Below are 12,288 nucleotides of genomic sequence, written 5' to 3'. Positions count from 1 at the left end.
AATGTCTCTGGAAAAAGGCACTGTACTTTTCACTTTATCAGATGCACTGTTTTTGGCACTGCACCTTAGGGGACTTTCATACTTGCGGCAGAGGATTCCGGTAGGAAGTACCAGCACAGTCTGAAGCCTCAAGCAGCAGCTGCTTGTAAATGATGTCTTATCTTTCAGCAGTTAATAGGCAAATCCCCCCAAATAACAACACTTAAAGAAAGCATAAAAGAACACAAACACATGGAAACAGGTGTGTTAAATGAAATTGTTTATAAAAATATAAAATTACATCAATTTAAAAAAAAGGAAGCAATGTGTCACAAAGGATCTTCCAATGCTGCCATAATTAAAATGATTTTTAAACCATATTCTTAACCTACATTCACACAACTGCATTTTTTACGGATCGCAAGCGGACCCATTCATTTCTATGGGGCTGCAAAAAATGCAGACAGCACATAGATGTCATCCATGTGCTGCCCACATCCATGCAGCTGTTCTGCAAATTCTAATTCTAGAACATGTCCTATTCTTGTCTGTTTTGCAGACAAAACTAGGTATTTGGATGATGGGGTCTGCACACAGCTGGTGTCTGCATTTTGCGGATCCGAGAACTGCAAAACGGATACGGTCGTGTGAATGTAGCCTTATCGTGACTTTTTTCCAGCTGGTCTTCTGCCACCATGAACTTTTTTAAGCTCCAGCCAGGACTGCCATAGTAAAAGTCCAGGAACTACAACCCAAATGCCATTGAAGAACACTAAATAAACCCACATATAGAGAAAGTTGGAGGTGTTAAGACTTGGGCTTCCAACTAACCAGTCTGGACAAAACGTCATCCATCCTCCATACAACTCACATACACACAGCGTGATTTGAAGGAAATGCCTGAAAAACAAGAATAAGATTAACGTCACTTTACAAATTCAGTGTACTTCAAGGGTGCCAAAAAATCTGTCACAAAATCTGCATGAGTTGAATGCGGATTTCTCAATGAATTTTGTGGTCGATTTGTTGCAGACTTCACTATAGAATTGCAAAGGGTGAAAGCCACAGTGGAAATCCACCGTATACATTGCTATTCTGTGGATTTAACATCCACACTGTAAGGGCTCATTCACATGACTGTGGTTTGGTTCCGCATCCGAGGCGCATTCTTCACTTCAATAGGGCCGCAAAAGATGCGGACAGCATCCGTTGCTCCGTTCCGTGGCCCCGCAAAAATTATAGATCATGTCCTATTCTTGTCCGTTCTGCGGACAAGAATAGGCATTTCTATAATGGGCTCTCCGTTTTGCAAATTGCAGAACGCACACGGGCGGCATCCATGTTTTGCGGACCGCAAAACACGCCACGGTCATGTGAATAAGCCCTAAGTCAATAGCTATGTGGATTTCGACGTTGCATGGATGAGATTTTATAAAATCACATAACCAGCGAATACGTCATGTGTGGACGTACCCTAAAGGTGCTGCTTCAGGGTAGACGTTGATGGTATATAGCCAGGATTAAGGATATGCCATAAATGTATGGTTAGGAGGGTTCTGACCACAGTAACCCTTTCTGATCTCATGGGTAGTAGACTTGTGTAATTTTGTCTCCTGTTGGCTCCACACGGCTTTTTCTGGAGACCACACAACCAGCTATTTTACTCAACAGTCAACCATGTGGACTCTAAAGAAGCGATCGTCAGGGATGGAAGTGGTCACACACTGATGGAAAAGCCTAGCATTATCCCATTAATGTCTATCTGCCCTAGGACAACACATTAAGGCTAGGTCTACACGACGACATTTGTCGCACGACAAAAAGTCGCGCGACAGATAGGGCGCAACAGTTGTCGCGCGACATTTTGTTGCACTAATGTCGCGCGACAATTTTTATAATGGCAGTCTATGGTGTCGCACTGCAACATGCAACATGTTGCGACTGCGACGCGACAGTCGCAGAAAAATCCATCTTGAATGGATTTTCTGCGACTGTCGCGTCGCAGTCGCAGCATGTCGCATGTTGCAGTGCGACACCATAGACTGCCATTATAAAAATTGTTGCGCGACATTGGTGCAACAAAATGTCGCGCGACAAATGTCGTCGTGTAGCCCTAGCCTTAATCACAAATCTGTACCTGCCCCCTTTAATGGTGGCAAATATCCTATATCATGCAATGAACAGCTAGAAATAATATATATTTTTTTTTTGTGTGAATAAAATGTACCTAAAGGTATATATCCCAGAATAGTTAGGTGTTTCGCTACATACAGCATTGACACACACACAAAAAAAAAAAAAAAGTGCTGCATGTTACACAGCGCAGGGTCACCTTTCTTGGTCGCAGGGAGCTGCATCAATAGCAATTTCCTAACATTAACTTCATAATGAACTCATTTTCTTTATACAATGGGAGTAACGCCTGTTTGGGGGAGTAGCCTAAACAGATGAGTACATCTGTACTATCCAATTTCCACCACTAGATGGTGCAACAATTCCATTTCTACATAATGGCCCACGTTTAGGCCTCATGCACACGACCGGGCCGTTTTTTGCGGTCCGCAAACCGCGGATCCGCAAAAGACGGAAGGCGCCCGTGTTGCCTTCCGCTATTTGCGGAACGGAACGGGCGTCGGCAATATAAATGCCTATTCTTGTCCGCAAATCGCGGACAAGAATAGGACATGTTATATTTTTTTAGCGGGGCCGCGGAACGGAGCCACGGATGCGGACAGCACACGGAGTGCTGTCCGCATCTTTTGCGGCTCCATTGAAATGAATGGGTCCGCATCCGAGCCGCCAAAACGGCGGCTCGGATGCGGACCCAAACAACGGACGTGTGACGTGTGCATGAGGCCTTACTAACATGGGCGCACCTAAAGCATGTTGTAAATTGCACCAAAATCATGTTTGGGGAAAATCTTCTGTGCCTAGCTCGAAAAAGTGTGTGGCTTACTGGAAAGGTTATGGTTTTCTTAAAAGGGGTTCTGGCTAAAGGTGCTAAATTTTGCTACAAAATTGCTCCACAATTACCGTAAACTAAGGCCTCATGCACACGTCCGTTCCGTTTCTTTGCGGTCCACGAAAAACGGAAGCCATCCGTGTGCCTTCCGCAATTTACGGAACGGGCGGCCCATTGTAGAAATGCCTATTCTTGTCCGCAAAACGGACAAGAATAGGACATGCTATTTTTTTTTTGTGGGGCCACGGAACGGAGCAACGGATGCGGACAGCACACGGAGTGCTGTCCGCATCTTTTGCGGCCCCATTGAAGTGAATGGGTCTGCACCCGAGCCTGCAAAAAATGCGCCTCGAATGCTGACCACAACAACGGTCGTGTGCATAAGGCCTAAGGCCTCTTTCACACGGGCGTCATGTTTTTGGCCCGGATAAGATGCGGGTGCGTTGCGGGAAAATGCGCGATATTTCCGCGTGAGTGCAAAACATTGTAATGCGCTTTGCACGCGCGTGAGAAAAATCGGCATGTTTGGTACCCACAGAAGTTTGGGTTTGGGTTAGGTGTTGTGTAGATTGTATTATTTTCCCTTATAACATGGTTATAAGGGAAAATAATAGCATTCTTAACACAGAGAGCATAGTACAATAGGGCTGGAGGGGTTAAAAAAAAAAAAATTTAACTTACCTTAATCCACTTGCTCGCGCAGCCCGGCTTCTCTTCTGTCTTTATCTTTGAGCAATAGGACCTTTGATGACGTCACTACGCTCATCACATGATCTTTTACCATGGTGATGGATCATGTGACGGACCATGTGATGAGCGTAGTGACATCACCACAGGTCCTTTTCCTGTGCACAGCAAAGATAAAGACAGAAGAGAAGGCGGGCTGCGCAAGCAAGTGGATTAAGGTGAGTTAAAATATTTTTTTTTTTTTTTAACCCCTCCAGCCCTATTTTACTATATATTCTGTATTCAGAATGCTATTTATTTTCCCTTATAACCATGTTATAAGGGAAAATAATAATGATCGGGTCTCCATCCCGATCGTCTCCTAGCAACCGTGCAAGAAAATCGCACCGCATCCGCTCTTGCTTGCGATTTTCACGCAGCCCCATTCACTTCTATGGGGCCTGTGTTGCGTGAAACGCGCAGAATATAAAACGTGCTGCGATTTTCACGCAACGCACAAGTGATGTGTGAAAACCACCGCTCATGTGCACAGCCCCATAGAAATGAATGGGTCCGGATTCAGTGCGGGTGCAATGCGTTCACCTCACGCATTGCACCCGCGCGGAAATCTCGCCCGTGTGAAAGGGGCCTAAGCCAACCACTGAGGGGGGAGGGGTATAAAGTTAGACCAAAATGTCTAGCCTGGCACCAAATTTATCATCCAGGCTGAACCAGTGATGGTGCCGGTCTAGACAGCTTGTCTACATTTATACCATCTACTGGATTTGTAAATCTGCCCCAATGAATAATACAAATCTATGCACACTATGCCGCTAGATGGCTCTCACCTGTAGTACTTATCCTTTATGATGGCATAGGCCAACAGCACAGCCAACAGGCCATCTACAACAACTGTGAGGATCTCCAGAGATACAATTGTGGGGTCCGAATGAAGCCAGCGCTCATCTGCTTTCCCATATTCCTTCCCTGTCAAGCAAGAACAACATCACATAAGAAGAGAAAACAGATGATGGCTAATACTGGAGACTGTGATCAAGAAGACTGTGAACAGATGTGAAGTGGCTCTGGACAGAGACGATGCATGTGATTACTACAAAGCTAAGTCATCTGGTCACTCCGTCAGCCATACACATATTGAGTGAAGGCGATAATGTGTGTTTGTCTAGAACAAGTTATTATTATGGGGGCACCTCCTTCTCCTTGGCTGTGGTGCCAGGCAGAAGGTGAGCTGTTTTTTCTCGCCGACGTGGTACGACCCACAGCCAGAGACAAGGAGACGCCCCCTGAGAAAAGCTAGTGACTCCTCCTCCCTGTACCGATGCTATCTATTAGCATACAGGGCACGAAAACAGAACGGGGGCACGGCAGGACAGTTGAGGGGCGTTTGGAAAAAAGCAGAGCATACCCCACTTAAAGGTACTTAGTTTAACAAAAAAACAACAGTGAAAGGTCCTCTTTAAACTTCATCTCCCGCGCAGAGCACCGATCCAGGATGTTTACCCCTTAAATGCCACTGCATCTAAGCGGTTTAGAGGGCGCTCCCTCCGTTAGGCGTCAGTACCCCTGCAAATGAGATCACAGGATGCCGATGTCTTAGCATGGTAGACGGGGGCCTATATGCAGTGTATGTCCTATCAGGCTGTGCCTGAGGAGCAGCCTGATAGTGCCTGTCAGTATAATACTGAAAGTATAATACACTGTACCGCATAAACAGTACAGTGTATTATAAAAATGATTAGAAGATCACTTGTCAAAGTCCTCTTGTGGGACTAGTAAATTGTAAAAATATGTTAACGTTTTATCAAATAAAATAAAAATCTCCAATTTTAAAAATGCACCTTTTTTAATTGCTTTCAATGGAAAAAAAATGTCAAAATAAAAACCACAAAAAAAAAAGCAAAAATAGAAACCAGATACAAAACACTAGAATTGCTGTTTTTTTTCCTTATTTTGACACACACAAAAAATTACTGTATAACATAAAAACTCAGTGGTTGTATTACAGTTTTTTTTCAATGTCCCCTGAATTAGGGTCCATTGGCACGTCCGCAAAATGGGTCCGCATCCGTTCCGCAATTTTGTGGAACAGATGCAGACCCATTCATTTTCAATGGGGCCAGAATGTGCTGTCCGCATCCGCATATCCGCCAAAAAATAGAACATGTCTTATTCTTGTCCGCAACTGCGGACAATAAAAGGCATTTTCTATGAGAGTGCTGGCGTTGTGCGGTCCGCAAAATGCGGAACGCACATTGCTTTTGTCCGTGATTTGCGGATCCGCAAAACACATACGGACGTGTGAATGGACCCTTAGTATGTTATGTGTACCTCAAAATGGTGCCATTAAAAACTGCAACTTGTCAAGCGAAAAACAAGTCCTTCATAAGGCCTCATTCACACGTCAGTGTTTTCCATCAGTGATTGGGAGCCAAAACCAGGATTGGAGCCTCCACAGAGATAAGGTATAAGATCTGCACCTGTTCTGTGTTTACAGCCGCACTTGGCTTTGGCTTACAATCACTGATGGAAATCACTGTCAGTGGACATTTCTGGGTGCCTCTATATACACAGATTTGTATACTGCGTTCACTCCAGCGCCACCTCCTATAAGGTCGGCACAACACGGTGACATATTCTAAGGCTACCTGCACATGTAGAGTATTTGCAGTGGGGAAATCCACGGCCGCCATATTGATGAGATTTCAACACATCTCATCTCCACGCTGCAGAGATTTACCTTGTGGAAATTGGGCTGCAGTGCAGATTTTTAAATCCACAGCATGTCAAATTCTGCGGTGGATTTTCCCCATTTCAATGGAGAGGGGTGAAAAATGTGGTGAGATCTGCATATTATGCATGTGGATTTTGCTGGACATTTGCAACGAAATCCACCGCAGGATTGGTTCCCTGGTTGCATCCCAGTATAGGATCATATACCAGTAATAAGTGATATAGCAGTGTTACTGCCTTGCTAGTGAATTAGATTCCTGTAAATGTCCTAATGGGTTTAGCCTCAAAGGAAAGAAATATGAAGATCAATTTTTGCCGACTGGTGAGGGCGAGGCCCAGGCATCACCATCTCTGGGCTGGCAAGGACTGCAGAACAACTATGGTATAGTCGTGGTACTGTTATGAGACTGAAGATTTCATAGTCAAGCTATGTCACATCACTTATGAAGTCCATGCCTCCATAATGTCTGATTGCGCCAAAGTTAGTTAGCTGACTGCAATGGGACGTTTGACCAAGCTGTTCTCACCATCCAAGGTCAAGTACACCGTCACTCTTGTTGAAGCCATGCTGTTTGTACGTTGTGTCTACCAAAGGTCTTGGTGTAAGCAGTCTTATGGTCATGAGGCTAAATGTACTGGTTTCACTGGTAGTACAGTGACTGGGGTCATAGATACGTAAAGGCGCCATGATGGACATACAGTTATGAACTAGGTATAAGGCAATGCGATTTGTGAGCGCTGGCAGTAACCATCCGACACCACCCAGTGTGCAGTACACATCATTCCCAGCGTCCTCCCATAAGTGCATACGGTCTAATAAATGTGCCGCCATATAGTACCCAGATAAATACTTACACAGAGAAGCCAGTGCCCCCTCGGACGTGGCAACTGTCCCCACTAGTGAAAGGTATATGAAGGGCCCCTCCTGGAAGCACAGACAAGGGATAGGCTGATTAGTGTGGTACATTGTCTTACAATTCACAGCTACTGGCGACATTCATAACCGGCTCCTGATGTCATACATACAGTAGGGCCACACAAAAATCTGAGCGGCTTGTGTGCGACGCAAGCAGCGACCTGTCCAGTCCATCGCAAGTAGGCTTTTACTGACAATGCCCACAGAGGATCTCAATACCGGAATTAAACTGATCTGTTTTGATTTTGCACATCAGGAAGCGTCCGTTCCGTTAGGATGCGGTTGTGTGAAATCAAAACAGAAAAAAAACGGATACATTTTTTAAGCTCCTAAAAAAAAAAAAAAAACTGATTACATTGTTTTCAGTGACGGATCCTTTTTTTCCGTTTTTTTTGACCAGACACAAAACTGCAGCTTGCAGTGGTCTTGTGTCCGTTCACAAAACGGAATAATGCCGGAACGGAAGACGTCCTGATGCATCCTGAACGGATCTCTTTTCATTCAGAATACATGAGGACTAAACGGAAACTTTTTTTTTTTTATGGTATTGAGATCCTCTGCCGCAAGCGTGAAAGTAGCCTAACTCAGGGCTGTGGAGTCAGAGTGTGAGAAAATGAAGGAGTCTTTGGCTTAGGCTACTTTCACACTGGTGTTTTGGTGGTGTTTTGGCTTTCCGTTTGTGAGATCCGTTCAGGGCTGTCACCAGCGGCCCAAAGCGGATCAGTTTTGTCCTAATGCCTTCTGAATGGAAAAGGATCCGCTCAGAATGCATCAGTTTGCCTCCGATCAGTCTCCATTCTGCATGCAGCGTTTTGGTGTCCATCTGACGAAACTGAGCCAAACAGATCCGTCCTGGCACACAATGTAAGTCAATGGGGATGGATCCGTTTTCTCCGACACAATCTGGCACAATAGAAAACGGATCCGCCTCCCATTGACTTTCAATGGAGTTCATGACGGATCCGTCTTGGCTATGTTACAGATAATACAAACGGATCCATTCATGACGGATGCAAGCGGTTGTATTATTGTAACGGATCAGTTTTTGCAGATCCATGACGGATCGACCCAAAACGCGAGTGTGAAAGTAGCCTTACCGACTCCCCAGCCCTGGTCTACTGTGATGGACCCACCAAAAGTGGTCGCTGACAGATTGTGAGAGTTCAAATACACAAGGTGAGAAAACTGCCATTTGTGCAATAAAAGCTGTATGACCTATGCAGCGTGCTGCCTCAAGGGGTATCAGTGAACCGTCATACGCGGTATTTAAAGTGTAACCGTCATGTCAGTTTATTTTTTTATTTTTTTTGGGGCGACATATTATCCCTCTTTGTATTTTTCAAAAGTTGGGAGTTATGGATTTAGACATCCATACTATGTCAATTCTTTTCAAAGCAAGGATGAGATCTGCATCAAAACTGCGTCAAATCAACCGGTAACACGTGTGGTTTTTGGTGTGGAAACAAACAAAAATCTGCACAAATACTCGTGCAGAATTTCTGTAAGACACTCTGCACCCCTGTGCCGGAAGAAAATACGGATGACGTCCATGTGCATTCCGTATTTAGCGGAATGGAACAGCTGGCCCCTAATACAACAGTCTGATCCTTGTCCGTAATGCGGACAATAATAGGACATGTTCTATTTTTTTTGCGAAACGGAAATACAGAAATGGAATGCACACGGAGTAACTTCCGCTTTTTTTGTGGACCAATTGAAATGAATGGTTCCGCATACGGTCCACACAAAAAAAACGGAACAGGCACGGAAAGAAAATACGGTCGTGTGCATGAGCCCTAAGGACACTAAAGTGTCTCCCTGTTTTCATGAGTAAAAAGCCTGTTTACGACTGTCTTATTTTTGTCTCATTTACCAACTAATTTTGTGCCTGTTTTAGAGACATTTGCGCTTATTTTGAGTTTTAAGACAAATTCAGAAATGTTCTAACTTTTGCGCCTAATTTACATCCTATTTATGTAGGTGCACCTTATGTTGCGCCAGATTTTATTGTAAAAACTGTCTAATTTCTACCTCCACCTCAGGGCTGGCGTACTTTCCTGTCTCTGTTTTGAGTGGTGAGTTGCGCCACAATTTGCAAACTTTAATGGAGATGTGCGCCACGTTTTCCTACGCAGACTAGTTAGACCAGTTTAGTGAATGTGAATCTGTCTTACAAGAAAACCACCACTTGTAGACAGACTTTGCCAATACTCCTGTTTTTTGTTTTTACTTAAAAAAGAAAAAAATGGCGAGCTTAGTAAATGTGCCCCAATAGGTCTGGAAAAAACCCATTCCCACGCCATGTGGACCTCTGGATGGAAATGGGAACTGCATATGCTGCATACCGTGGTGGACTTTACCACAATGCAAACAAAGCAAATGTATGTGGCCCCAGAGATTTGCTTGATAAAGACCAATCGGTCGAAACGTCGCTGTAACCTGGCTGTCTGAGTGAATAAATCACCTTTTTTCACCAACTACAGGCGAGTGCTGCGGACTATTGGAGTGTCCCAGAGGGCCCCACATCAGTAGAGCTGCCATCTTGATTTGGGTTTTGGGCTGCATGAGGAATGAATGTGTGTCCACAGACATACCCCAACCATACAGAACAGCACTATGGATAGGTACAGCCCACAGGTGCAGTCACATAAATCAGCAGATGGGGAGGTTGGAGGACAGAGGGCTGGACTGTGCTTTCTATACCAGAACCTCTGTAACAATGTATAGCCTTTGTAATAATACATGATCTCTCACATCTATCGCTATATATTACTACTCACCAGAGTGAAGTGCACAATGGCATCGTAGAAAAGCCAGACCAGCACCCATCTGTCAGTGCCCGAGCACCTCTTCCCCAGACGCTGCGCTAACGCATACCCCAGTGCCAGCTGGGCAGCGCAGGCTGCCAGGGAGTAGACGGTGACAGCGCTCACCAGCGGCGCCCCCTCTGCCATGGCTGCTGCTGAGCTCTGCAGGTAGGTGGCGGCTCCCGAAGCTGAATGGCGGGAAGCAGGATCTCCCCACGTACAGTCCTCCCCCAGACACTCCCAGCAGCAGGGGGGCAAGGAGCGCTGCCAGCGGAGGATGGGAGTGTTCACCACATGCGCCAGGAGGGAGTAGTAGTACACACGTGCTGCAGGAGGCTGGCAGGGCTGCGACCTGTTAGTTATGGCTGGACTTAGGGAGATGCTGAATGCCAGTGCTGGGCACACCAAGCTGTAGTGCCCCATAACAGAACCGGCATAACGCTGAGACTCATTTCTCCAGCCATTGTGCCCCCATAACAACAGCATTATAGTCACCATAAGACACCAAGCCATAGTGCCCTACAACAGAGCCAACACCAGCAGTGCCACCATGACACAGCCACAGTTTCTCCAGCCATAAGGGAGCTAATAGCAATGCCCACATGCTAGCCAGCCATAGCGCTCTCCCCAGCGCCCCCATTACAGTGCACTGCTCAGGTCACCACCTCCACAGGTGATCATTGGATGTCCCAAAGGTAACTATCCACTGATAGCTTCTCCTGGAGCAAGGACATTCAAGGACTGCTGCTAAGGAGGCATAGTCCCACTGGGACATGATCCTAATGGCTTTCAATCCCAAAAGCTACATGATCCATTGTGGCCCTTGTCTCTGGATCACCTGAAGTGTCAATTATAGTCTCATTGACAGGAGAAACAGTCCACGTAGGAGATCTTAGGGGGCCACTTCATTCTAGTGGTCAATATGGGTCCCAGAGAACCTGACCCCCTCACCAATTCTCAATACATTTAGGTACCCCCACACCTGTAACAACCTGTACAATTAAGGGCTCATGCACACGAACATATTTTCTTTTCGCTGTTTGTTTCGTTTTTTTTGTGGACCGTATGCGGAACCATTCACTTTAATGGGTCTGCAAAAAAAAAAAAAAACAGAAGTTACTCCGTGTGCATTCCGTTTCCGTATTTCCATTACGCCAAAAAATAGAACGTTCTATTATTGTCCGCATTACGGACAAGGATAGGACTGTTCTATTAGGGGCAAGCTGTTCCATTCTGAGAATACGGAATGCACACGGACATCATCCGTATTTTTTGCGGACCGCAAAATACATACGGTCGTGTGCATGAGGCCTTATGTTTATTAGGCCGTTTTTAGGCAGCCGGAGTCCACATCTGTTCTGCAATTTTGCGGAACGGGTATGACCCATTTATTTCAACGGGGCAGCAAAAGATGCCGTGTGCTGTCCACATCCGTAGTTAGGTTCTGTGGCCCTGCATAAAAAGGCGAATAGAACATGCCCTATTAATTTTCTATGACAGCGGCGGCATGTGCGGTCCGCAAATTGCGGGATGCACATGGGCCGATATCCGTGTTTTGCAGATCTGCAATTTGTGGAGCCTAAAGGGGGCGGTCATGGTGAGCCCCAACTGTATTGTCCACAGGACGCCGATAGGCGCACTCATGGGACATCTTCAAAGGGTCATACATTAGCCCCAAGCCATTATTTCTGTCTAAAGGGCAAACAAGGGGGTACTCTTACTTTCTAGGGCACTCACTGGGCTCATTACTACTTTGTAGGGGAAACAAAAGGATCATTTACAGTTAGGTCCATATATAATTGGACATTGACACAAATTTAGTTTTTATTACCTGTTTACTAAAACATATTCAAGTTATAGTTATATAATGGATATAAAGTCCAGACTTTTAGCTTTTATTTGAGGGTATCCACATTAAAATTGAAGGGTTTAGGAGTTTCAGCTCCTTTACATGTGGCACTCCGTTTTTAAAGGGACCAAAAGTAATTAGACAATTGACTTAAAGGCTGTCTAATGGGCAGGTGTGGGCAATTCATTATTTCATTCTCAATTAAGCACATAAAAGGCCTGGAGTTGAGGTGTGGTGCTTGCATTTTGAAGATTTTGCTGAGAAATAAACATGCGGTCAAAGGAGCTGTCCATCCTGAGAAGGAAAGAAAGCACTGGTGACCTCAACAATGCAAAAAGACCTGGACGCCCACAGAAGA

General features: G+C 45.3%; 1 protein-coding gene across 1 annotated transcript; it reads right to left on the bottom strand.

Moving 5' to 3' along the window:
* Positions 1–242: 242 nt before the first annotated feature.
* Positions 243–10,288, bottom strand: EBPL (EBP like). The gene is made up of 4 exons (XM_044287124.1): positions 10,055–10,288; positions 7,214–7,283; positions 4,456–4,594; positions 243–879 (listed from the first exon to the last, which is right to left on the bottom strand). Exons 1-4 carry the CDS (start codon positions 10,226–10,228, stop codon positions 639–641), a joined length of 624 nt encoding a protein of 207 aa, XP_044143059.1. The 5' UTR covers positions 10,229–10,288; the 3' UTR covers positions 243–638.
* Positions 10,289–12,288: the final 2,000 nt, after the last annotated feature.

Source organism: Bufo gargarizans, chromosome 3, assembly GCF_014858855.1.
Source record: "Bufo gargarizans isolate SCDJY-AF-19 chromosome 3, ASM1485885v1, whole genome shotgun sequence".
Lineage (NCBI taxonomy): Eukaryota > Metazoa > Chordata > Amphibia > Anura > Bufonidae > Bufo > Bufo gargarizans.
This window is presented reverse-complemented; position numbering and strand designations above follow the sequence as displayed.

What these genes read in the sequence shown, in the direction of transcription:
- EBPL (XM_044287124.1), bottom strand. Translation starts at nt 10,228, where the DNA reads ATGGCAGAGGGGGCGCCGCTGGTGAGCGCTGTCACCGTCTACTCCCTG. An exon ending in CCATTGTGCACTTCACTCTG is followed by an intron (nt 7,284 to 10,054) that starts GTGAGTAGTAAT and finishes CTGTGCTTCCAG; the next exon opens with GAGGGGCCCTTCATATACCT. An exon ending in ATAAAGGATAAGTACTACAG is followed by an intron (nt 880 to 4,455) that starts GTGAGAGCCATC and finishes CTTGTTTTTCAG; the next exon opens with GCATTTCCTTCAAATCACGC.